This window comes from Bos javanicus, chromosome 4 (genome assembly GCF_032452875.1).
Source record: "Bos javanicus breed banteng chromosome 4, ARS-OSU_banteng_1.0, whole genome shotgun sequence".
Lineage (NCBI taxonomy): Eukaryota > Metazoa > Chordata > Mammalia > Artiodactyla > Bovidae > Bos > Bos javanicus.
Window position 1 is genome coordinate 65534519 of NC_083871.1, and position 24671 is coordinate 65559189.

The 24671-nt window shown below is 39.8% G+C and overlaps 1 protein-coding gene across 1 annotated transcript in view; it reads right to left on the minus strand.

The window, feature by feature from the left end:
* The window catches only part of ITPRID1 (ITPR interacting domain containing 1), a 116320-nt gene that overhangs the window by 67062 nt on the left and 24587 nt on the right, over positions 1-24671 (minus strand). The window contains exons 5-9 of the mRNA XM_061414197.1: positions 19355-19406; positions 16613-16699; positions 14428-14630; positions 10066-10640; positions 4742-4799 (exon numbers count right to left, since the gene is read on the minus strand). Coding sequence (XP_061270181.1) covers positions 4742-4799; positions 10066-10640; positions 14428-14630; positions 16613-16699; positions 19355-19406 — 975 coding nt within the window. The remainder of the gene's footprint in view (positions 1-4741; positions 4800-10065; positions 10641-14427; positions 14631-16612; positions 16700-19354; positions 19407-24671) is intronic.

The window sequence follows — 24671 nt, forward strand, 5'->3', positions numbered from 1 at the left end:
AATGTGAGTAGATTTCATACTCGGACTCTGAAGATTGTCCTCTAGACTCTCTCTTTTCTGGGATTTCTCCCCTCACTTTCCAGCTTTTGTTATTGCCCTAAACTCTGTCTTCTGATTTTTCTAGCTAGTAAGACTGATAATTTCTATAAAAATTTTTAGAGTGGTGTAAATTAGCTCTTGCTTTAGACTAAGTGACCTAAAACAAAACAGGACATTCACTCAGTGGCATTCTTTTATCCCAAGTGTTGAAGCTTTCTGCACAGTCTGCCTGCTTTTGGTCACTCTCTAGTGACTTTAGGTTGCTTTGTTGAGAATTCAGAGTTATCTGTGGGAGGGTTGGCCATTGGGGGTTACTTCAGTTCATTCAGTTCAGTCATTCAGTCGTGTCTGACTCTTTGCGACCCCATGAATCACAGCACGCCAGGCCTCCCTGTCCATCACCAGCTCCCGGAGTTCACTGAAACTCATGTCCATCAAGTCGGTGATGCCATCCAGCCATCTCATCCTCTGTCGTCCCCTTCTCCTCCTGCCCCCAATCCCTCCCAGCATCAGGATCTTTTCCAATGAGTCAACTCTTCGCGTCAGGTGGCCAAAGTACTGGAGTTTCAGCTTCAGCATCATTCCTTCCAGTGAACACCCAGGACTGATCTCCCTCAGGATGGACTGGTTGGATCTCCTTGAAGTCCAAGGGACTCCTCAAGAGTCTTCTCCAACACCACAGTTCAAAAGCACCAATTCTTCAGCACTCAGCTTTCTTCACAGTCCAACTCTCACATCCATACATGACCACTGGAAAAACCATAGCCTTGACTAGATAGACCTTTGTTGGCAAAGTAATATCTCTGTTTTTGAATATGCTATCTAGGTTGGTTATAACTTTCCTTTCAAGGAGTAAATGTCTTTTAATTTCATGGCTGCAATCACCATCTGCAATGATTTTGGAGCCCAAGAAAAAAAAAGTCTACACTGTTTCCCCATCTATTTCCCATGAAGTGATGGGACCAGATGCCATGATCTTACTTTTCTGAATGTTGAGCTTTAAGCCAACTTTTTCACTCTCCTCTTTCACTTTCATCAAGAGGCTTTTTAGTTCCTCTTCACTTTCTGCCATAAGGGTGGTGTCATCTGCATATTTGAGGTTATTGATATTTCTCTGGGCAATCTTGATTCCAGCTTGTGCTTCCTCCAGCCCAGTGTTTCTCATGATGTACTCTGAATAGAAGTTAAATAAGCAAGGTGACAATATACAGCCTTGATGTATTCCTTTTCCTATTTGGAACCAGTCTGTTGTTCCATGTCCAGTTCTAATTGTTGCTTCCTGATCTGCATATAGGTTTCTCAAGAGGCAGGTCAGGTGGTCTGGTATTCCCATCTCTTTCAGAATTTTCCACAGTTTATTGTGATCCACAAGGTCAAAGGCTTTGGCATAGTCAATAAAGCAGAAATAGATGTTTTTCTGGAACTCTCTTGCTTTTTCCATGATCCAGCGGATGTTGGCAATTTGATCTCTTAGTCATTATTAAAAACAGAATCAGACACTGTGTATTTTACCTGAAAGGAATGGTTACTTACTAGAGGTTGTTCGCGTACATAGAAGCAGTGTCTTCATACATCTCACTGAGGATATTCATTTCTGAGGATTCTTAATGATTCTTTGTAGTCATTCTTTCATTTGTGGGCATTTCTTGAAATAGCCTGTAATTGTGAACTACTAGATATTGTGGTAATTTTTTTGTGTTTGCTGATATTAAAAAGTGACATGAAAGGTATACTTTGCCTAATTTGAGAGTTAACTTAGATTCTTTTGAAAATTATGACCATAACATGTACACTTAACTCTTTAAAATCTAGGTGAGCTCCTATTATAGATTCGTCTGCAACTTCACTCACAATATATCTCAAACAAACTCTTCAAGGATTCTAGAATATGAATGATTGATTTTGTTCTCAATTTTCTAATCACACAGTTATTTGTTTCCTTCTTATATTTATATTCTTTGTCATTCCAGTGATAATTTTTCAATGATAAAGGGAGGATGGTGCATTTGCAGGCTTGGGTCCTAACCTTTCATCAGAAGAAATTTTGCTCATTTTTTTAGGGAAATGTTAAATACACTTTTTATGCTAGTGTTCAGAGCATTGTACATGAGTAGATGAAGTATAAAATATCTTAAAACTAAGTGTTAAAGGTATTTGAAGAGTTCGTTACATGCCTTTGTCTATTTGTGTGTATCTGTGTGGCTTAATCTTGCCTGGAAAATCCATGGACAGAGGAGCCTGGTAGCCTGCAGTCCTTGGGGTCACTAAGAGTCTGGAATGACTGAATGACTTCACTTTCACTTTTCACTTTCATTCATTGGTGAAGGAAATGGCAACCCACTCCAGTGTTCTTGCCTGGAGAATCCCAGGGACGAGGAAGCCTGGGGGGCTGCTGTCTCTGGGGTCACACAGAGTCGGACACGACTGAAGCGACAGCAGCAGCAGCAGCAGTGTGGCTTAAAACTATAACTTATTGTTGCTTCCCTGTTGGCTCAGACAGTAAAGAATCTGCCTGCAATGCGGGAACCCCAGGTTCAGTCCCTGGGTCAGGAAGACCCCCTGGAGAAGGAAATGGCAACCTTTCCTGGGGAATTCTTGCCTGGGGAATTCCATGGACAGAGGAGCCTGGTGAGCTACAATCCAAGGGGTCACAAAGAGTTGGTCACAACTGAGGGACAAACACTTTCACTTTCACACATGTGGCTTAAAACTAAAATTTATTATTACTTTCACGGTTCAATGGGCTGATTCAGCTCAGCTATGCATTTGTTGCTTGGATTGTCTCAGGCAGCTCCAGTCAGATAGCATCTGGGCTGGAGTCATTTGAAAGTCTGACTGGACTGGGTAACAAGGATGGTGTATTCACAGGGATACTCGTTCAAAGTGGTCACACATGTGGCACACCCATGTGTTGCACTTTTCACACAGTATGAGGATCAGGTTCTCAGAAGAAATGTTCCAAGAGCAGGTATCTCAAGAGCCAGGAGTCAGTCGGATGGATTAAAGGATATGCTTGGAAGAGGCACAGCACCACTTCTTCCACATCCTATTGGTCAAACAGTCCATGTGCCTTCATCTTTTGTGTAAAGTCATCTTTTGAACTTTGTGTCAATGTTCATTATTTCATATGTGCAAATATATATATAATATGTGCATATACAATTTATGTACATATAATCCATTCATATATATATATATATATATCTCAAAGTAATAGTTTCCCCTTTCCCCATTAATCAAGCTAGTTTTACTTATTTCTTCTCAGTCCTATTTTTCTTGGGTTAACAACACTGGTTTTGAAAGTAATAAAATCACATTTGCTTTACTAGAATTCATATTTTCTCCATTAGGTTTACTTTTACCCATCTTAATTTGCTCTCTGAATCTGAGATTAAATGTAGATTAGCACTTTTGCGTAACTTTCTGAATCATTTTTCAGAATGACTGAGGTGACTTACATGATATCAGCAGACCTCTTAATTGAATGTCAAGGAAGGCAGTTCTTATCAGCAAGGGGACCTCCAGCTTCACTGAGAATCATTCAATTAGATGGAAAACAGATGCTTATTTCTGTCTTATAAACCTCAATGTAGGTTAGGTGGTAATTACTTCGAAGAGCAGGATAACAATTTATGTAATCAGCAGGACCCTATAATTACTAATGCATAATTTCTAAACAGCATTTAGCAAAATGAGGCCCATACATACACTTTGTAATGAAAAAGATGTGTTTGACACCACACTAAATTAAATTTAAAATTTGCATATTTTCTTCCAGGAAACACACGAGCTTCATCTGCTTTATTTTGCTTCACTAAACCCTGTCTACTTTTAGCTCTGTTATAGGATCATGGAAATGCTGAATCATAGTGATGGCTGAATGGCAGCATAAGACCCAGCAGTAGAGAAAGACTTCCTTCTCTGTTGTCTGGGATGATATAACATCAATCCAAGAGATGACTTGGAAAGTTACATCTAGGCAACTTGTTTCCATTGAGAGTTTAATATGACGTTTATAGAATCACTTAATTTAGATTATAAGTGCCAGCAGAGAACTTAAAAATTATCTACACTTCTTTCTTTATCACAGATGGAAAAACTAAGGTCCACTAAGAGTTGACTCATTGGAAAAGACACTGATGCTGGGAGGGATTGGGGGCAAGAGGAGAAGGAGACGACAGAGGATGAGATGGCTGGATGACATCACTGACTCAATGGACGTGAGTTTGGGTGAACTCTGGGAGTTGGCGATGGACAGGGAGGACTGGCGTGCTGCGATTCACGGGGTTGCAAAGAGTCAGATACGACTGAGCAACTGAAATGAACTGAACTGAAATTGGTATGACTTGTGCAACAGCAAGCAACTGTCAGTAGGAGTAAGAACGTATTCACTCAGTCCCAGTTCTGTGTGAAATCCATTCCACTAGCCTATTCAGGTCATATAGTGTTTTTGTTAGATAGGACACAAACTATATCAGCCCCAGGAATATTGAACATTTCTGTAGTAATTATTTTGAAATTTACATGTACATATGCATTGCTAGTAGGCGTTTAATAGTAGTAGGTACAAGTAGTAGTAATAGTAGGTATCGAATCTCCTAAATAAGCTCCTATATAAGCTCTACATATTAAGAAAGTTGAGTACTAGTTCATTACATTTTCTTTCTGAAAGATGAAATTGTACACCTTGATGAAGTCTTACCTACAGTTTCTGAAGTCATGTCGACAGGATTGCTGGTCTCTTCTTCAAAGCTCTGGACCTGAGACACCAAAATATATCAATCTTATTAGAAATGCTTTCATAATAAATTCACTTAATTTGTTTAATCAACATATAGTAAATATCGACTGGCTCCTACTAAGAGGATTAAACATAATATCTAACTTCAAAAAGCTAACAGGCTGCTGCAGGCAAGTGACATGTACAAGGCACTCATATCAAAGATTCAAAGAACTAAGGGAGATAAGATGAGGGAAAGAGGGGCCTCCTAGGTGGTCCAGCGGTTAAGATGCAGCACTTCCACTGCAGGAGGTGTGGGTTCCATCCCTGGCCAGGAAAATAAGGTCCTTCATGCTTGGCCAAAGGTTATAAAAGAAATAAATAATGGGGATTAGGATAAATGTTCAAATCAATTTGGAGAGCACTTGCATGTTTACAATGTTTTCATATTGACAGCTACAGAATCCATTACTCCATTCAATCAAGTCTCTTATGTCAATAAAAATTTAAAGCTTTATTCAAAAGAAAAAAGAAGGGGGAGGGGGAGGGAAAGATTATGTCTGGGTGGGAGGAATAGAGACCCTGCCTGGAGATGTGACATTTGAACTAAACTTACATAATATTATTACTATTAACCTAGGAAGCTTTTTTTTTTTTTTTTTTGCTCCTAAAGAGCATTAACTATATTTGGAGAAAGCAAGTTATTTCCCATATTTAATTTTAGCTCTCTAAGGGATTTATTTACAACTTGGTAAATTTGTGGAGAGCAATTTAGGAAATTCATAACTCAGTTGCTATGTAAATCTTAGAAAGCTAAAAGAAAATCTGATTTCCAAATTAACAGGGTTGAATTTATTTTAAAAATTCTTTTTAGAAATTAATGAATACTACTCTTTAATGAGAATAAATCATTGCTAAAACTAAATCATAATTATTTCTTTAAAAATAATAACAGCTCACTACTGAAACTTGATAAATATAAAAAGTCAAAGAAGGTAAAAAAAATGGTTAGTGTTACTATTTTGGAGTGTGTCTTTGCAGGCTTTCTTTTAATACATTTGTTCTGGATAGAGTAATGTACTCAAATTTTTTCATTCAAAATTTGGAAGGACCTTTTCCCCTCATATTGTAAAATTTCTTTGAAAATACCACCTTTAATGAGTACACAATAGGCTATATTTTGAGGTACATTGATTTACTTAATGTTTCTCTTAATGAGGGAATGTTTTCTGGATTTTGAAAACAGAAATGCTGCTGAGATAAGTATCCTTGTACCTAAATCTAATCTACCTGCTAATGCACAGACAAAAAAGCCATGGGTTCAATCCCTGGGTCTGGAAGATCGCTTGGAGAAGGAAATAGCAACACACTCCAGTATTCTTGCCTGGAAAATTCCATGGACAGAGGAGACTGGCAGGGGACAATCCATGGGGTCGCAAAACAGTTCAACATGACTTAGCAGCTAAAATCTATTTCTGCTACTAAGTCACTTCAGTCGTGTCTGACTCTGTGCGACCCCATAGATGGCAGCCCACCAGGCTCTGCCATCCCTGGGATTCTCCAGGCAAGAACACTGGAGAAGGAATGGCAAGAACACTTACATTTCCTTCTCCAATGCATGAAAGTGAAAAGTGAAAGTGAAGTTGCTCAGTCGTGTCCGACCCTTAGCAACCCCATGGACTGCAGCCCACCAGGCTCCTCCATCCATGGAATTTTCCAGGCAAGAGTACTGGAGTGGGGTGCCATCACCTTCTCTGAAATCTATTTCTACATTTCATATTATTTATATGGGATTGATTTATGAATATCGAGGGCTGAATCAAATGATATGAACATTTTAAACATTGTGGTACACATGGCCAAAAATTACCTTTAACCCATGAATAAACAGGACATGAGAAAATGGCTCAGCAATGTAAGAAGAAATATTTATTCCTTATGTTTTAATCTTTCATATCTTTTTTTCAGAGAAGTTACTTTACACTTGTAATTGAGTAGATATAGTTCTTAACACTATTTTAATTGGTTTTGTAATTCAAACCAGTGTATACCATGTACATTTTTCAGTATAAGAAAATGTTTTGCTGTGAGCATTACCCTGGAGAAAAATCCACTTAGTGCAAAGTAAAGTATCTATTCATCTATTAAATAAAAGAACAATAACAAAAAAAGTCCCAATAACTTCAAGTGGAAACCAGGTATATTCCTGGGTCATTCCACCTGGGCCAAACTTACTAATAAATTTAAAAAATAAAACAAGAAATGATGATTACTTTGGAAACATTTCCCATCCAAATAAGATGTTGACTGGCATTATTTAATAATATGGGTAACATTCTCACATGAGTTCCAGAGAGAAGGATCCTTGTATATAAGCAAGAGGGAAGGTTAAAGACATTATATTGCAGATACAAAGAAGCACCCTAAGAGAGTCTACAATTACAGAAGTTCCATAAGTATTAAATTCTCTTCATATATTTGGGAATTAAAAAAGAAAGGAACAGACTTAGTTTAGGTAAAACTAAACACAAAAATATGTTGATTTTTGCATTAAAATTATCTACGTACAACTTTGTTGGAATCATAATTTTGAGAATTGGCCAAATATTGCCATATTCAGTCTCTAGTAGTACTTTAATGAAAACATCAAAGATTGATCTGGAGGCAATTTGGCTAATCAGAGTTGAAATTCTGATAGGTAGATATTTAAGTACATTGGCTCATGTTTTAAATGCCATGAAAATCTGCCAATTTTGCACACATTTTTCATAATTAGATTTTTAAAATTTGCCATTAAAAATGACTATTAAATCTGGCATTAGCTCCTGTTTAAGCTACAATCTACCCAAGCTTCATTTAATGATGTATTGGTATTGAGTGAAACAAATATTTTTTTCCCAGCCTGTGTGATGAAGATGTAGTATTTTAAATATATTTTTTAAGAAAACAAAATTCAAATAGTGAGTTTTTTAATATCATTTTGAAGGATCTCTCTGCTTTACATATACATACACCCTTTTACACAAATCTGGGTAAATATTAAAGAAATTTAAAAAACAAAGTTGGCTTCAAAGTTCAACAGGACATTCTGTCTTTATACAGAAGCCACTCATAGACTAAATTAATATTACCAAATACTTCTAATATTAATTTTACTCTTCTACAAATGTTTGCCAAGTTCTCACTATGTACCAAAAAATATGTGTGAGCTTTTTTTTTAATTTAGGCTTTTGTTAGTGCCCTAGTGTGTTCTCCCTTCCCATACCTATGTATACTTATATCTATATCTGTATCTATATATATATCTTTTCCTTGAGTAATTGTCATAATTGTCATAAATGAATATTTGAAAGTATGTCCTACAGGGACTACCATTCTTTTCTTAATTCTTCACATTGACTACGATGGTATTCATTTCTGCCTGTACTCTCACACTAGATGACATACAGTGAATTTTATTTCTTTCTAAGTTAACCTAGTCTGAAGCAGAAGAAACTTAGGAGGGGGACAGTAGAGTCTAATGGGGCTTGTCAAGAGGCTAGAGTTTGGCGAAATTTCCCGTTTAGATCCTACGAAATAGGCAGCAGACTGACTAACGACTTGCAGACTGTCTTGATTTTCTTAATAGTAATTTAACTATTAGCTTGGTAGTTAAATAAGTTTTGCAAGATGGAATAAAACAATATACTCTTTTTTAGAGCCATCTCAGTTTATACTCAAATTAGGGTATTTGACCAAAGCTCTGTTTTTTCCTCCGTTTATAATTTGTATTCATTTTTATGCTATGTGTTTTTTTTAAGATGTTTTGATACAGGCCATTTCAAAAATCTTTATTGAATTTGTTATCATATTACTTCTGTTTTATGTGTTGGTTTTTGGCCATGAGGCATATGGGATCTTAGCTCCCCAACCAGGGATCAAACCCATATTTCCCGCATTGGAAGGTGATGTCTTAACCACTGGGTCACCAGGGAAGTCTCTCTGCTACTGTTTTAAAATGAGATTAATATTGTAAGGTTCTTAAAATAATTTTTGACATAAGATGTATGCATACAAAAATATAGATAGATACTAGCATCATTAACAGTTATAAACTGAGGCAATTTCTATCTCTTTGTGGGATGGAGAGACCTACCAATAGGCATATTCATTCACCTAACTCAGTCTTCTTTTAAAGTTATTGTCAAGTTTCAACATCCTACAGTTTCCTTGGTTGTCTCTGCCCCATGGCTGGTTCAAACTTGTAGCTTTGGTGACAGAGCTGTCTCCACCCCTACCGTGTTGTTGGTTTCTGTGTCCATCCCTGGGGGCACTGTGGCTGCCTTGAGGGCAGAGTCTGTGCCCCGGAGCGTCATGCGTAATGGGTTTACATTTAGAGTGTCTCACACTCAGAGGGCTTGAAGAAAGCTGGCTTGACCTTAGGACTGGCATATAAATATTCTACCCTACTTCCAAACAATTTACATGGAAAGGGGGGAAAGACTTGCTCTTCTCTACTATCTTTGTAATTATTAAAGATCAGAGAAGTGAGTGAAAATGTGTATCTATTTGTAAAAAGACTTAGAAGTACAGTTGGGTAGGCCATCTAAATGATGAAAATTCACACGCGTTAATGAATATGGGATGAAGAGGCAAAGGGCATGTGTGAAATGGGGGTCAAGCTATGTCAGTATTAAATCCCAAAGCAAGCAAACAAAATACTATTAAACCCAAGTCCCTACTTCTTTTGTCCAAGGCTCTGCAGTAGGCATTGCAGAGGAAGTATTTTTAAGACATATTCTCTTGAGAATAAAACCTGGTCCTGAAGGAGATTTTAGTCCAACAGGGGAGATGTCATCAATACCCACACACATGCACACACATGCACACACACACAGAATATTTAGTGTAACAGGCTCTCCCTGCCAAGGCTATAGAATACAGAGGAGGATTGGTGGGCAAGCTTCACTGAGTGGGAAGTACTTGAACTGACCTTCAAAGAAGGTGAAACATGGAAAGTTAGAGAGCAGACAAAAACATACTGAGACACATAATAAGACACTGAGGAAAAGTAAAGTCAAAAATAACCAGTGAATTCAACTGTGAGCAAGAAAAGGAAAAGAAATAAGAGAAAGCAAAGGCTGGTTTCATGCTGGTTGAGTTCTGACTGAAGCAACAAGAAGGACCTTAAACGTCTTAGACCAAATAGAAGTTTGGAATGATAGCATGTGCTGCTGAGGGGCTGAAAGATGAAAGGGTTACATGAGGGCTGGAAGGCGAAAGATGCCGTGGTGAAAGTTCCCTCACTTAGACGTGAACACACTGACCTCTTCCATTTCGAAGGAGTCCGGTGCTTTGCCTGAAAGACGGGACAAGCTCTTGAATTTATTAGTCTGAACTGAATTCTCCTTTCGAGTTCTGTCCTTGACTGACCCCTCAGCCACACAGGAAGGAGGAGCCTGCTTGGTCAGCATGGATGACTGAGGCCCCTGTTTGCTCAGAAGAGCTTGGGGAGGATGATGAGGTGTCAAGCTGTCACAGGCTTGAGGAGACCAATGCTCTGCCGAAGGAGACCAATGACTTTGGACATATTTCTTTGTCACAGCTGATACCTGTGCTCCATGCTCCCTTGTGTCTGTAGAGGTGATAGAAAATTTGTCTGTTGTCTTCAGTGACTCTGATGCTCCCAGGTTATAATCCTTTCTAATGGTCTGCTTTGAGCCTTTCCTAAAAAGTTCACCTATTCTTCTTCGATGTTCTTTGGCTTCACTCACTGAGGTTCTTTGCACACCTCTCCCTTCATCTTCCTCTTCAGCTTTGTTCTGCAGGATGTTAACATCGTTCAGCAAAGACGAGAAAGTGCTGGCCACGTGATCCAGTATTTCTAGCTGTCGGAAACGACCTGAATAATTCAAGAAACACACAATTTTTAGTTTCAGTGAAACTGCATTAATGTAGTAAAAACTGAAGAGATTGAACACACTTGATTTTCAAGATGGGAAGGAGTTTACATTTCTGAAACTCAAGTTTTCCCTTAGTATATATATCACTGGTTACTGTGGACAAGATTCCCCTATATAACAAAGTATCACTGTGTTATAGGGAAAGCGAATACCTTTTATAGTTAGTAGAATATACATAACTATATAGATTCAAATACTTCCTATGTGTTAAACTATAAAAACTACAGACAAGGATGAATCTTGAGATTAATCTCATGTGTTTAAGTAAATGGCAGAGTAAACTCATTTCCTTCATATGAAGTAAGCTTGAAGATTCTTCCATAGCTTGAGACATTCACTATCATCACCATTACCTCCATCATCTCCAGCTACATCAGGGGTCCCCAACTTCTGGGATCTAATGTCTGATGATCTGAGGTGGAGCTAATGTATTAATAATAGAAATAAAGTGCACAATAAGTATAATGTGCTTGAATCATCCTGAAACCATCCCCCTCCCCTGCCTTGGTATGCGGAAAAACTGTCTTCCACAAAACTGGTTCCTGGTGTCAAAGAGACTGGGGACCACTGAATTCTACACCCTTCACTTGAGAGTGTGGGGGCGTCATGACATACGGAGTCAGAAGGCCTGGATCCAAATTCCAGATCAGCCAATATCTGGAAGTATGACCACAAAGTAAATGAATTAATAGATTCATGGTGTTTAGCCCTGTGCCTGGCACATAGTAAATGGCCAGTTTCTTATCTGGAGAATGAAGTAACAGTACCAGTCTTATGTATCTCTCACATCTGTTGGGAAAAGCACAATGCTAAATAGATATCAGCTAAAATTACAAATGTGCTCAGCTCAGAAAGGGAATATATTGTCCTTAGTCTTCTAACAGAAGATAGTCGTTAAGGTGAAAATCCATTTACCTTTCCAAGCAAGCCAGCTCCTCAACTTCTAAGTCTTCCTGGATGATCTGTCCTCACTCATCCAGGCGATATGCAAGAACTGGCTTGATTAGTATGAGAGAGATCTAATGCAACAAGGGCTATCTGGGGACTATTTAGCAAAAACATTGTAAAAAATATTTTTGTATCTCCAGATAATAAAACCACAGTAATGGAAATGGAACACTCTTTTAAATTACAGAACCTTCTCTCAACACCAATGGTACATGCAGGGTTGCATAGATCAGCAGTGATCAAGGGCCCCATTGGTGTAGAAACTGTTCCGTATTCTGTTTGCACCATCATAGCAATGGTACAGACGTCTCCATTAGGCAATCATTGTGCCTATTTGTGTCCTTCACCTGAAAATGGAGATACTGACTATTCATCCCTCTAGTTCAATGTGATGGGCTTCTTATGGAGGACAATGATATTCTGTTGAGGCCTAGAGAAACTCTTGGGTTCCAGATGTTTTCAGAAACATTCTGGTTATACTTCCCACTTAAATTTAGTTGTAAGCTTAAGAACATGATTGAATCATCATTCCATTTTTATGATTGTGTTAGCATCCATTCTATAGAAGATTTTAATACTTAGACAAAGCCTGTCAATTTTAATGGGTTCAGGTAATTCAGAGAACATAACAGTGTGAAGTGTCGGATGAGGATTTTTGTTTGTTTGTTTGTTTTGCTTTGGGGAACACTGAACAATGAACCAGTTCTCACCCCTTCAAGTTTGAACTTTTTGTACTGACTTTGAATGAGACATACTTTTCCATTCTGTCTTTGGGACAACCAACTAATTTTATTATTGCTTATTTTGCGTTTGACCTTCTCAGCTTTCTTGAGTTGAAAGTGTATGAGTAAGTGTTGAGTGAGAATAGTGACCATGCACTGTTGGCACAGGGCTAAGCGGTGGAAATAAGAGCGGGCCAGCAGTTACAGGATCGGGGGCTGACTTCTTGTTTCCCTATGATCCATGTGTCAATTTCATCTGTGAAATGTTTACTTCACAGATCAGCTCAAACAGTCCTCAAATATCGGTAAGTGTTGCTATTCTCCCCAAATCAAGAATAGATCAAGAATTTTGCATCTCTGTGCAGCTTGGAGAAGGAGACAACAAAGGATGATATTAATTTCTTCTAAAGGTAAAGAACCATTAGTTTGCAACACCTGCAGTTTTGCGTACTCTTTTTAAAAAATGTTATTGCTGAGATTTTGGACACCCATTTCACCCATGTGAAAACAGAGGAGACAGAAACTGAGATGAAAAACCTAAGCAAAACGTCTGTTCCAGATGTCTATTTGAGAGAAACACTTCATTTCTCTTGACTTTTCTTTCAGTGAATTTATTTAGAAGAGTTTATTTCGTTAATAGAAATTTGGCAGGTTCCCAGTCCAGAATTCTGTGAACTATTCCATGGAGGAGATATTCTTCAAGGCTCCTCTAAGAGGGTTCTATATGGAAATGATTTTGAAAACACTGCACTGCACTCCCTCCAGGGAACTGAGAGTACAACTCAGCATATTAAACAAATCTTGCAGTAAATAAACTTGTTTAACTGCAAGCCATCTTTCTCCCGAATTGTTTGAGTACAGTACACATACCCCAAGAATAAGCTCAGTTGTGTCCTAGACAGTAATATTTCACTGACCACCAGCTGGAAAAAAATTGTAGCATGCATGATAACTATAAGATTTAAGTATGCATTAATCACTCAGTCATGTCCTACTCTTTGAGATTCCATAGAATGTAGCCTTCCAGGCTCCTCTGTCCATGGAATTCTCTAGGCAAGAATACTGGAGTGGGTAGCCATCCCCTTCTCCAGGGGATCTTCTCAGCAACAGGATTGAACCCGGGTCTCCTGAATTGCAGGCAGATTCTTTACCATCTGAGTCACCAAGGAAGTCTAGTTAATCCACAAATCTGAGATATGACATATGTATAATTACCAATCACAGCTTATGGTGGATAAGAGTGTTCCAAGCCTCATAGATGAGAAAATTAAGGTTTCACTTAGTGACCCATGATAAGTTTGCCAAATTCTGGGTTCTCTGACCTCTAGGTATGTGGCTACAGTATGTATTAGTGCTATTTACCAGTATAGTATTATCTTCTCTGCATGTAGTAGGATTGCACATCGTCACCCTTTTGGAGTTAAGTGTGGCCACATGATTTATTTTGGACAATGAAATCTGAACACACTTGATATGTATAAGTTCTGAGCAGGAGGCTTTAAGGCCTAGTGCCTGGTGTGCTGCAGTCCATAGGGTCACAAAGAGTTGGATGCAACTTACCAACTGAACAACAACAAATGGTTCTCTATTTCCACCTTTTCCCTGTTACTGCCAGCCAGTATGTTCCACACAGTGGAGTCAAGTCCATGGATAAGGAAAACATCATGGAACAGATCTCTCTTCCTCCTCATGGACTGTAGCCAGCCAGGCTCATCTGTCCATGGGATTCTCCAGGCAAGAATACTGGAGTGGGTAGCCATTTCCTTTTCCAGGGGATCTTCCTGACCCAGGGACTGAAACTGAGGCTCCCGCACTGCAGGCAGATTCTTTACCATCTTAGCCATCAGGGAAGCCCATCTTCCCCCTCATGTATATACCAATCCACAGTGAACACAGAGAGTTATCAAGACATAAGCCTGTTTCTGTCTGAAGCCACTGAGCTCTGGGAGTTGATTGCTACTGCATAGATCTCCTGGCCCATCCCTCCTAGTACTGTGGTTCATCTGACTTCTCATAGCCACTGCTGAGATTCTGATGCCAAGTGGTCCTCACTTACTGTACAAGTTAGGGTTCTCAGTGTCCATTCGCTGCTTTTGAGCTTCAAGAAAAACACGGATGTTGATTCCTCTGACTGCTGAGCCACAACCCAGGAATCTGGCTGGGATTCGAGTGCAGATGTCTGGTTCATCAGCACCAAACCCCAGATCCAAGAGAATCTCCACTGGATCTTTTTCCCAAAATTCCAGCCATTCCGGAATGCTGCAGTGAAAATATGAATATCTTTATCCAGTAACAGTTCATTTAACCAAAAGTCATTTTTTCCCTAGTCACTTCACCCACTCAATCTTCCAGATATTTAGTAAAGGAGGAATCTGAATAGACAAAAACAGATGGTGTATTTACTAGAGCTCGTATATACTTCCTCAAAGGATAGTCCGTTACCCGCACTCAGGGACTGCTTGTCTGTACTTTACAATGAATTTACTTAACAGGTTTCCATTTCACAACATGGAAATGTTCAATTAGATGGAGCAAGGAGATTGTGGGACAAAAACCAGAAGCAGTGGAGTGATACCCACAAAAAATGGTAGATGATGTCAATATGAAACAGAAGGAAAAAAAATCCTGAAAACAGTAGAATATTTTAAAAGAGATATTTTAAAAGAATATTTAAATTATTAAATATTAAAATAATTAAAAAGAGTATCAGTCAGGGGCATCCCTAGTCACACAAATTTGTTGAGGATATCACTAAATGGACACTGCAAGTCTGATCACAAACAATGAGTTTAAGTCCCTAGGTGGGGTTAAAATATGTTCTGTATTTTTTTGGACTTGGCTGAAAAGAAGTATTTTTTTCAAGTTGTTCTATTCAGTGTTGGCACTTAAAATGATACCCTTCAGTTATCTGGAAATTATATTTATATATACCACCTCACTTTCTAATCACTGAACTTTTTAGTGACTATGCTAGTGACTCTTTAAAACTCATGGACTCCATGGGAACCAGAACTTTTCATCAGGTTTTCTTAGGTTCATCTTTAAAAGCTTCTGTTTACCTTTACATGCAAGTCTAGGGAGCTTATCTGAGATAGCTTGGATAATTTTACTTTCATGATGCCAGCATTTAAATTGGATTAACTACAATTCATTTATTTAGCCATCCACACATTCAACAATAGCCACCTCTAGTCTCAGTTGGCAGGCCACCCAGCATCACGTTCCAACATCAAGTTCACACTTTCTTATGTGACATAGAGATCTTGTGCTTTGCCTCCTGATTCTACCAAGGAAGAAAAGACAAGCCAAGAACTACTACTGTGGGGCTTACATGGCTCAGGCTGGATCTTTTAATTACTGGAAAGAACTGGTGAACTGGGGGTGCCAATCATTTGATATTATAGAAAAAAATTTGAGGGAGAAAAAACTCCTACAAAAAAATCTAAAGTTTGAATGAAAGATTTAATTTTTTATTTATTGACTTCATCTACAAATTTTTATCTTACTCATTTATACAAATATTCATTGAATGTCTGTCATGCGTCTCAGCTAGGCACCCAGGGGACAAAAAAGAACAAAAATAACATAATCTTGTTTTCTAGTGGCTCACATTCTCATGGCCAAGAATATAAGTATTGATTGATTTGTCATTAAAAAATATTTTCTACATCATTAACTTTTTATCTATATTTACCCATGTAAGAAAAACATAAAATACATTCACCTTGTTACGATTTATAATATCTTACATAAGGGTCTCTCTCCCCTTGGTTATTACCCCTTCCAATCCTGACTCCCTTCCTACTGAATTTATGTGTATCCTCCTAGGCATTTTTTTTAATATAGTTACATATATGCTTTATAGTTTTCACTTGTTGGCTTTATAAACAGTAACTTATTCTATGTATCTTTCTGCATCTTGATTTTTTTCCTCTTAAAATATTACTTAAAGATCATTATAAGTTAGTAAAGTTGTCTCTGTCTATTTCTTTTATCACTATGTAGAATTCCATAAAATGGGTGAGCCAATAGTTCATCTGGCCATTTCCCCAATGACAGATATTTAGTGCAACTTCACTGACTTTCACATTGTTCTTGCAGGTCAGAGTTTGGAAATCCTATATTCATTCTCTCACCGATTCATTCAACAAGTATTTCTCAAGTGCCTGTTTGTAATTTCATGAAACCCACTGTTGCACAAAACGATTTCTCTGGGTAAAAAGTGCCTGGAAATCACATACCTTTGTGGTATACTGGCAGCAGAATGGCAAGAGTTGAAACTGGTCCCTCTGGAAAGAGTGGGAGTTTCTGAAAACTGATGCAGAGATCTGCAGTTGGGGGAAATACCACTGATGAGATGTGTTGATTTAGAGAGTCCCCTGGGAGGTCACTGTGACTCTTTCCCTTCCAGAGCAAACACTTGCATTTCCTCTTCATTTCTCATCATCTCATAATGGCCACATCTTTGAAGAAGAGACTGCAGGCAGCGGAGGAATTGCTCCCCTCTTTAAGAGCGTTGTGTTACAGAAGGTGTGAGAATTTAGGTGTTAGGTGCCCGCTAGTGCTCATTACAAAGGTGACAGAATGTCTCACTTTTGACAGATGGCAAATCATTGGGGAACCTTTCAGGAAAACAGCTTTGCAAGGCACTAACTTTCAGGAAGAAGTTAAGATTATGGGATGAAAGAGGTACGGTAAGCATCTCTTTCAGAGGTCACTGAAGCATCTTCCCTTAATGGTGGAGGATTTCATATTGCATAGTTAACATTCCCCAGATGCTGTCATCCATGTGCAACTCTAGCGAACTCCTTTATTCTGTGTGTGTGCTCAGTTTGCTTAGTTGTTTCCGACTCTTTTGAGACCCCATAGACTGTAGCCCACAACACTCCCTGTCCATGGGATTCTCCAGGCAAGAATACTGGAGTGGGTTGCCATTTCCTCCTCCAAGGAATCTTCCTGACCCAGGGATTGAACCTGTGTCTCCTTCATTGGCAGGTGGATTCTTTACCATTGAGCCACCTGGGCTCCCCTTTACTATAGTAAAAGCGAAAATGTGTGTCTCTCTATCCTAATAGGCAGTACAAGTCACTTGAAAGTGTTTCCAAACAGAATAGAACTGTTACAGTTCACTTTTATATAGCTTAGATATACTATAACTCATCTAGTTTCATCAAATATAATAGAAGTTGGCAAAAAATTATAATTTATTGAAGAATACAATGTTGATATCAATTATCCCAAGGCGACCAAATTATCTTACATGGGCTCCTGAATTTGCCTTAGTCCTGTCCATGTTTGGTAAGAATAGCTGGGCACTACCTATCTTTGTTCAATTGCTTCTCTGCCTAAGGCTGAGAAAGTGCACATTTCTGAAAAATAAAGATTCTGTTTTAATAGATGATTGAGCTTTCTGGGAGCCTTGGAGGGGTTTCTCTGGTGGCTCTGCTGCTGCTACTAAGTCACTTCAGTCATGTCCGACTCTATGCGACCCCATAGACGCCAGCCCACCAGGCTCCTCTGTACCTGGGATTCTCCAGGCAAGAACACTGAAGTGGGTTGCCGTTTCCTTCTCCAATGCATGGGCTCAGACAGTATATAATCCGCCTGCAATGCAGGAGATGTGGGTTTGATCCTTGGATGGGGAAGATCCCCTGGAGAAGAGAATGGCTTCTTACTCCAGTATTCTTGCCTGGAGAATCCCATGGACAGAGGAGCCTGGTGAGCTGCAGTCCATGGGGTATAAAGAGATGGACACGACTGAGCGACTAACACTTTCACTTTTCTTGGAAGACAGACAGAAGATACCTTTCACTTCCTGCCTCCTCTCAGTGTGTCCTAGCCCTGCCACAATTTTTGTTTCACTCTGTGTTTGAGATTCATACCTTATTTTGTAATGTTCAGCAGAGCTATCCAGTCATTGGCCTGGACTTGGATCCAGGGGAAGCCACATATAGTCACAGTTCTAAGGAAGCTGGAAGAGCATGGGTGAGTCCTTGGCCTTGACTCTCATTTTCCTCTTCCACAAAAGGAGTTGCCTGAAGAATTTCTGTGGGCCCTATTTCTATATGGTTCTGTGAGTATCAAAAACATACAATCTTCTAAGAGGGAAAAATTATGCCCAAGTAGCACTTTAGGTGTGAATTGATACAAGTTGGAAGAATACAGTATTGAATATTTGGTTTTCTACTAGTTTGAATGATCTGGAAAATGCAAGAGTGACTAGAATGGAGGAGGCAGAGTTCCCAGTCCTCCAATGCACATGGTCCACTCCAGTGGTTCTTAAACAGTGTGCTTCAGAATATTTGAAAGGCTTACAAAAACATTGATTTCTGACCCTTAGGTCCAGATGCAGTGTGCTGAAGTGACTTGGTATTCTATTAAGTTCACAGGTGATATTGCTGCTGCTGTTGGGACCATTTTGAGACCTAGTCTATCCTCATATTAGGAAACTCGAATTTCCAGTGCTTTCTACCTAGCACTGGAAATTATATGTAATACTGTCTAGTTAAAAGAAATGGCAACCCACTCCAGTGTTCTTGCCTGGAGAATCCCAGGGATTGGGGAGCCTGGTGGGCTGCCGTCTATGGGGTCACATAGAGTCGGACATGACTGAAGCGACTTAGCAGCAGCAGCAGCAATAGCATGATAATCAATCACATTGGCAATATGAAAATATGAATGTAACTATTTTATGAATAGGTTCTCATGAATAGCTGAATTTTAGTAGAATACCACTTAGGAATATATTTTCATTAAATTCCCCCCTAAGTCAGCATTTACTGATTTAGTTTGCTCATTCCTTTAGGACAATTAAAGAACCTCTATTTTTCTCAAGGCTGGTGAAAATAGTCTAGGCACTCTGGCTGAACCAGTGCCAAGATGCCAAGACCCATGGCATTACTAAGAGACCTCCTCACTTTCATTTCGCTTATGAAAGATGTGTCAGTACAAACCTGGAGTGAAACAGCCATCCTGCCACCTACCTCATGTAGTCTTTCACAGTCATTTGAACCATTCCTTTTTCAGGAAAAGGAACTGCAACAGAAAAGAGGAGATGAGCTTAATTTCCTTGTTTTCTCATGGAATACTTTTCTCACCCTCAAATGAACCAACATGGGATTGATTTCCATATCCAAGATTGTTATCAACATGAGATACAAGGCGTCTGTACCAAACAAGACAGAATGTAATTAATGGCTAAATTGTGTGATAAGTCCTTGAGGAAATGGGGTAGTTGCTCAGTGAAGAGGGAAGTCAGTGGTGAATGAAGTAGTCAGCAAAGGTTTCATGGAGGAAGAAGTACCTGTCTTGGATTTTTAAGAATGGGAATAATTTGATAAATGGAAGAGGTATTGTCATGAAAGAAGAGGGTCTATAGCAATGTCAAACATAGTGATAGGGCTAAGCTGATTAGATCACAGGACATTTTGGGATATTCTCTCCTGGTACATAAGATTGAGGAGTAAGGACAGACGATACATGAAGGACCCAGCATACCTGGAGTATCTTCCAGTAATCTGTACCACCTAATCCTTACAACAGTCTTATGATTTAGCATCTATTCTTATCTTTCAGATAAGTAAATTGAGACTCACGGAAAGTTGAGTAATGAGCCCATGATCACACAGTCAAAAATAGCAGATCCAGGAATTTATTATTACCTTTATTATGTATTATAGCGATAGTAAGTGGGTGCATGCTTAGTCGTGTCTGACTCTTTTTTGTGACCCCAAGGACTGCACCCTACCAGGCTTCTCTGTCCATGGAATTTTGAGGCAAGAATACTGCAGTGGGTTGCCATTTCTTACTCCAAAGAATAGAACCCTTGTCTCCTGCATCTCTTGCATTGGCAGGTGGATTCTTTACCACTGAGCCACCTGGGAAGCTCATTATAACAATAATAAGTTACTATTTATTTAACATTATCTTTGTGTGAAGCAATGTACTAAGCATGTTACATGCACAAAATTTATCCATGAAATAAGTATCATTCATCCCCACTTAACAGAGAAGCAAACTGAGGCTCAGAGTAAGTGAATTTCCCATGGTCAGTAGGATGCAACCATTTATTTTTGTTTGTTGCTATTGTTTCAAGACACTGCACTGTCAACAGACTGTCTTGTAGCTGACCTGAAAGTCAGAAAGAAGAGTTTACATGTATGTGTCAGGACATGGGAAACCACAAAAAGTTTTTCAGCAAACAAGTACATGTGAGAAAGATGATGCTGAAAGTCCATTTGCCTGGTTAGTGGTGCTGAGGACAGAATAGAAGAGTTACATGTCAGATGCCAGAGAGGCCTATTCAGGGGCCGATGCAGTACTCAGAACCTGTTTCGTGAGATAACCCTGTAGCAGACATCTGCGCTTTCAAGGTGAATGACCATTATTATAATAAATATGTGACATTTCTTATCTGACTCAAACTTATGAACCAAATTAGAAATGAACATAGAGTCCAAATTCCAGTCTTTTTTGCCTGTTATATCTATAGTTTTAAAAATATGGGTTTTAGCAAAGGAATTCTTTTACAAATTTCCAGTAATTAAATTATGTAAAAGGAGTGTTGTTCTGGACAAAGTGAATTACCACTTAGCTCTTCTTTTACCCTGTGAGTCACCTCCAAGATCCACAGTTTGAAAAACATCATCTGTTCAAATCTCTCATTTCGGTGTTGTGTGTGTGCTAAGTCACTTCAGTTCTGTCTGAATCTTTGTGACCCTGTGGACTGTAGCCCCCAGGCTCCTCTGTCCATGGGATTCTGTAGGCAAGAATACTGGAGTGGGTAGCCTTCCCCTTCTCCAGGGGATCTTACCAACCTAGGGATTGAACCCAGGTCTCCCACATTGCAGGCGGATTCTTTACCAGCTGAGCCACAGGGGAAGCCCAAGAATACTGGAGTGGGTAGCCTATCCCTTCTCCAGTGGATCTTCCTGACCCAGGAATCGAACCAGGGTCTCCTGCATTGCAGGTGGATTCTTTACCAACAGAGCTATCAGGGAAGTCCTGATAGAGCCACCTGGAAGGCAGTACTAATCCATGCTGGACTCTTGCTCGCTGAATTCAGCCTCAGAGCTGCTCAAATCATAAAACCAATGCCAATTGATTGAAGTTGTCACATGGAAAGAAAGCCTATTTGCTGCTTTATTAATCATGTTATAGACGCAAGCACGGTACAATTTTTGGCAGTCATGTTGTAATGACTTGATGAATTCAATAATAGGTTGTCCAAAATGAAAGGTTAAAATAAATATTTATCATTTTAAGCAGTTATTTTTTTTCTATTTCTCTCCCCCCTTTCATCTATTGCTTTGCATATATCTTACAAAGTCAGCCTCCATTTGTGCTTATCCAGAGAATTTTGGAGTTTCTGAGCAGCATTTCTCACATAAAATATTCTAGAGTTCTAGAATATCTGGCTTCATATTCTGCCAGTGTCACCACTCTTGCCACTACATCAGTCTTTTCTGGTTGTTGGCTATTGAGCTGGATTTCCTGGAACTTGTGAATGAGCGTGTACATCCAGACCAGGGGGCTGACATTGTGGTCACGGAAAATTGCTCAAACTGTCAGAGAGGAAATGACCCGTTTCAGATATTGATGAAAAGAATTAGCACAGCCTTGTTGGGTTTTCAAAAGCCGTAGCCCCATAGAAAATCTAAGTCATCCAGAAACTACCACGTCCCTACACCCAGGGCTTCCTCATGGGATTCTAGTGTCCACACAGATTTAGTGGTCATGTTCCATGGATCACACACCGCAGCTCTTGCTGTCCAGCTTCAGGACTGACCTGGTTGCCAGGAAACCCAGGGCAGCCCCACAGGGGAAAAGGAGCCCCTAAAGATAACATATTTTCTAGGGAATGTGCCAAGTGGACCTGCTAGTTCACAGTGGGGGAGTCTTATGGTTTGATGACACACACATGAAAGCCTTACACAGTTATAGCATCAGCAGAGGAAAGGCTTTCTCTCCTTCCACTTTATGGCTCCCTTTAAGGCCCAGACATTGCTGATGATTAGGGGCTGGGCGAGATGTTTGACTCTCCTTACCCGAACCCCACTCTCACTAATGTTCAGATACAGCTTTTACAGCTTTTGTTAGACTCATCATCCTCTTTCGTCTTGATCTTGTTTAAAATGACACAAATGTCAATCTCTATCCAATATATTCAGATGCGTAGACTTCTCTGCTACCAAGCTCAGATTTAAACTCACTAGATAAGCCTGATTTTTAAAATTACAATACAATGATCAGAAATTAAGCAGCTTCACTGGTTTCATTTCCATGTTGCATCAGGGCTCCCGGTGTCCTAGGAGACCAAGGGGCATTTTCAGTGTTGTTACGCGTTTACCTCCTGTGGTGACTGTGGAAGCAGCAGCTGGCCTTCCCAGTGCTTGGACCCACACAGGTGAAACTTGCACAGGACAGCGTGAGACTATTATTCTATGCCTGCCTGAGGGCTTTTTGGTTTTAGTTTTGTTTTTGTTTTCCACTTCGTTGATGTATAAAGTAAATTTCCTGGAACCTGAAGACAGGCTTGTTAGGGTCAGCCCCTTGCAATTTTGCCTGTTTTCAATAAAAGCCAGAAGCTGGTAGTCTAGTTCTCAGGAGCATTGGGATTTTCATTAAGACCCAGAAGATCCAGCGCAGTTCTCTTCAGGGCAGCCTCTGTTAGGCGACACGCTCTGCAGTTCTCTGCAGTCTCTCCTAGTCTGCCTGGTTCATTAGCACTCACCTGACTGGCTTCTGGAAGCATTGGAGTCTGGGACCTCTAATCAGAGCACGAATTTGACACCCAGGGAATGTCATCATGGGACAAACAAACTGCTCCTGTTACAAACAAACTGTTCCCCAAGCTTCTGCAGGTAGAAGAAGTGGGGCTATTACAGATGGGCCTGTGTTCACCACATAAGCCTGCTGCTGGTGCTGGTTTAATTGCTGAGTTCTGTCTGACTCTTGTGACCCCATGGACTGCAGCCCGCCAGGCCCCTCTGTCCAAGGGATTCTCTAGGGAAGAATACTGGAGTGGGTTGCCATTTCCTCCTCCAGAGGAAATGCCAAGTCCCTTCAGTTGTGCCCAGCACTTTGCAACCTTATGGATTGTAGCCCACCAGGCTTCACTGTCCATGGGATTCTCCATGAATACTGGGGGCAAGAATACTGGAGTAGGTTGCCATGCCCTCCTCCAGAGGACCTTCCTGAACCGGGGCTTGAACGTCCGTCTCTTGTCTCCTGCGTTGGTAGGCGGGTTCTTTACCACTAGTGCCACCTGGGAAGCCCTTTTTACTGCTAGGCCTCCTCAGTTCCACACTGGCTTCTTCTCTGGGTGTTTGGTTCTGTATTTTCTCCATTTCTTTATCCTTCCAAGATAGTACTCTCGTTAGATTTTTAAAACCAAATTTTACTCTCTAAAGGCATGGAGGCAACAAAGAAAAAATTAAGGTCCTCCTATTTTCGAGATTCCTAAGGGCTGATCTGAAGGAAAATTAAAGTGAGAAAAAAATTTCCCTGCTCTACTGAATACATCTCATTGCATGGGTTAAAATGCCAGTTCTGATTCCCTTTCAGATACTTGAGTCTCCAGCCATCCTCCCTACTGTTAGGTGGACTTCTGCCATCTGAAGCAGCAGACACTGCACTTAACCCTGCAAAATGTATTACTGGAGAAGATGTAGTGAGATATGCAGAAGGCACTAATTAGCACCTTTATTGGCTTGGAAAGCATTTTTTATTTTGGTTTTCCTAAGCATCTCTAACTGATTCATGGAAGACATTTGGTTCTTTGGAATATCGTCCAATAGACTAATCAAATTACATTTTCACAGGGCTCTAAAATAATAGCATTCTGCGGCTTTCTGTATATTTAACTCCTGCATGACCAAGATAGTAGAGGCAGTTAAAAGGGTTTGTTTGCCTCGGCTGGCAATTTATTAAGCTATATTCTTACAAAGAAGAGACTCTGGCATTCTCCCTGACCCTCTTGCTCAGAACTTTAAAGCTAATTGTGATGCTTTGCTTCTGTTCAACCAGATAGTTGTTTATTTTACAGGTGCTGTGGATTCTTCCTCTCTATTCCTCTGCTGACACCCAGCCCAAGCCTGAGATCAGCTTCTTCCCAAAGCATGTGCCCTCTTCCCATTGCCAGGATGAACACTGGAACCTGTCCTTTCTCTTCTCAGAAACCATTCCTAACTCATGACAATAGAGATGGCAAATGTGAGACACCTGCTTCAGCTCCCCAGTGCAACACCAGTGGGGTTATTAGTTATTATTCATGACCCTCTATTCAGGTGAACAAAGATA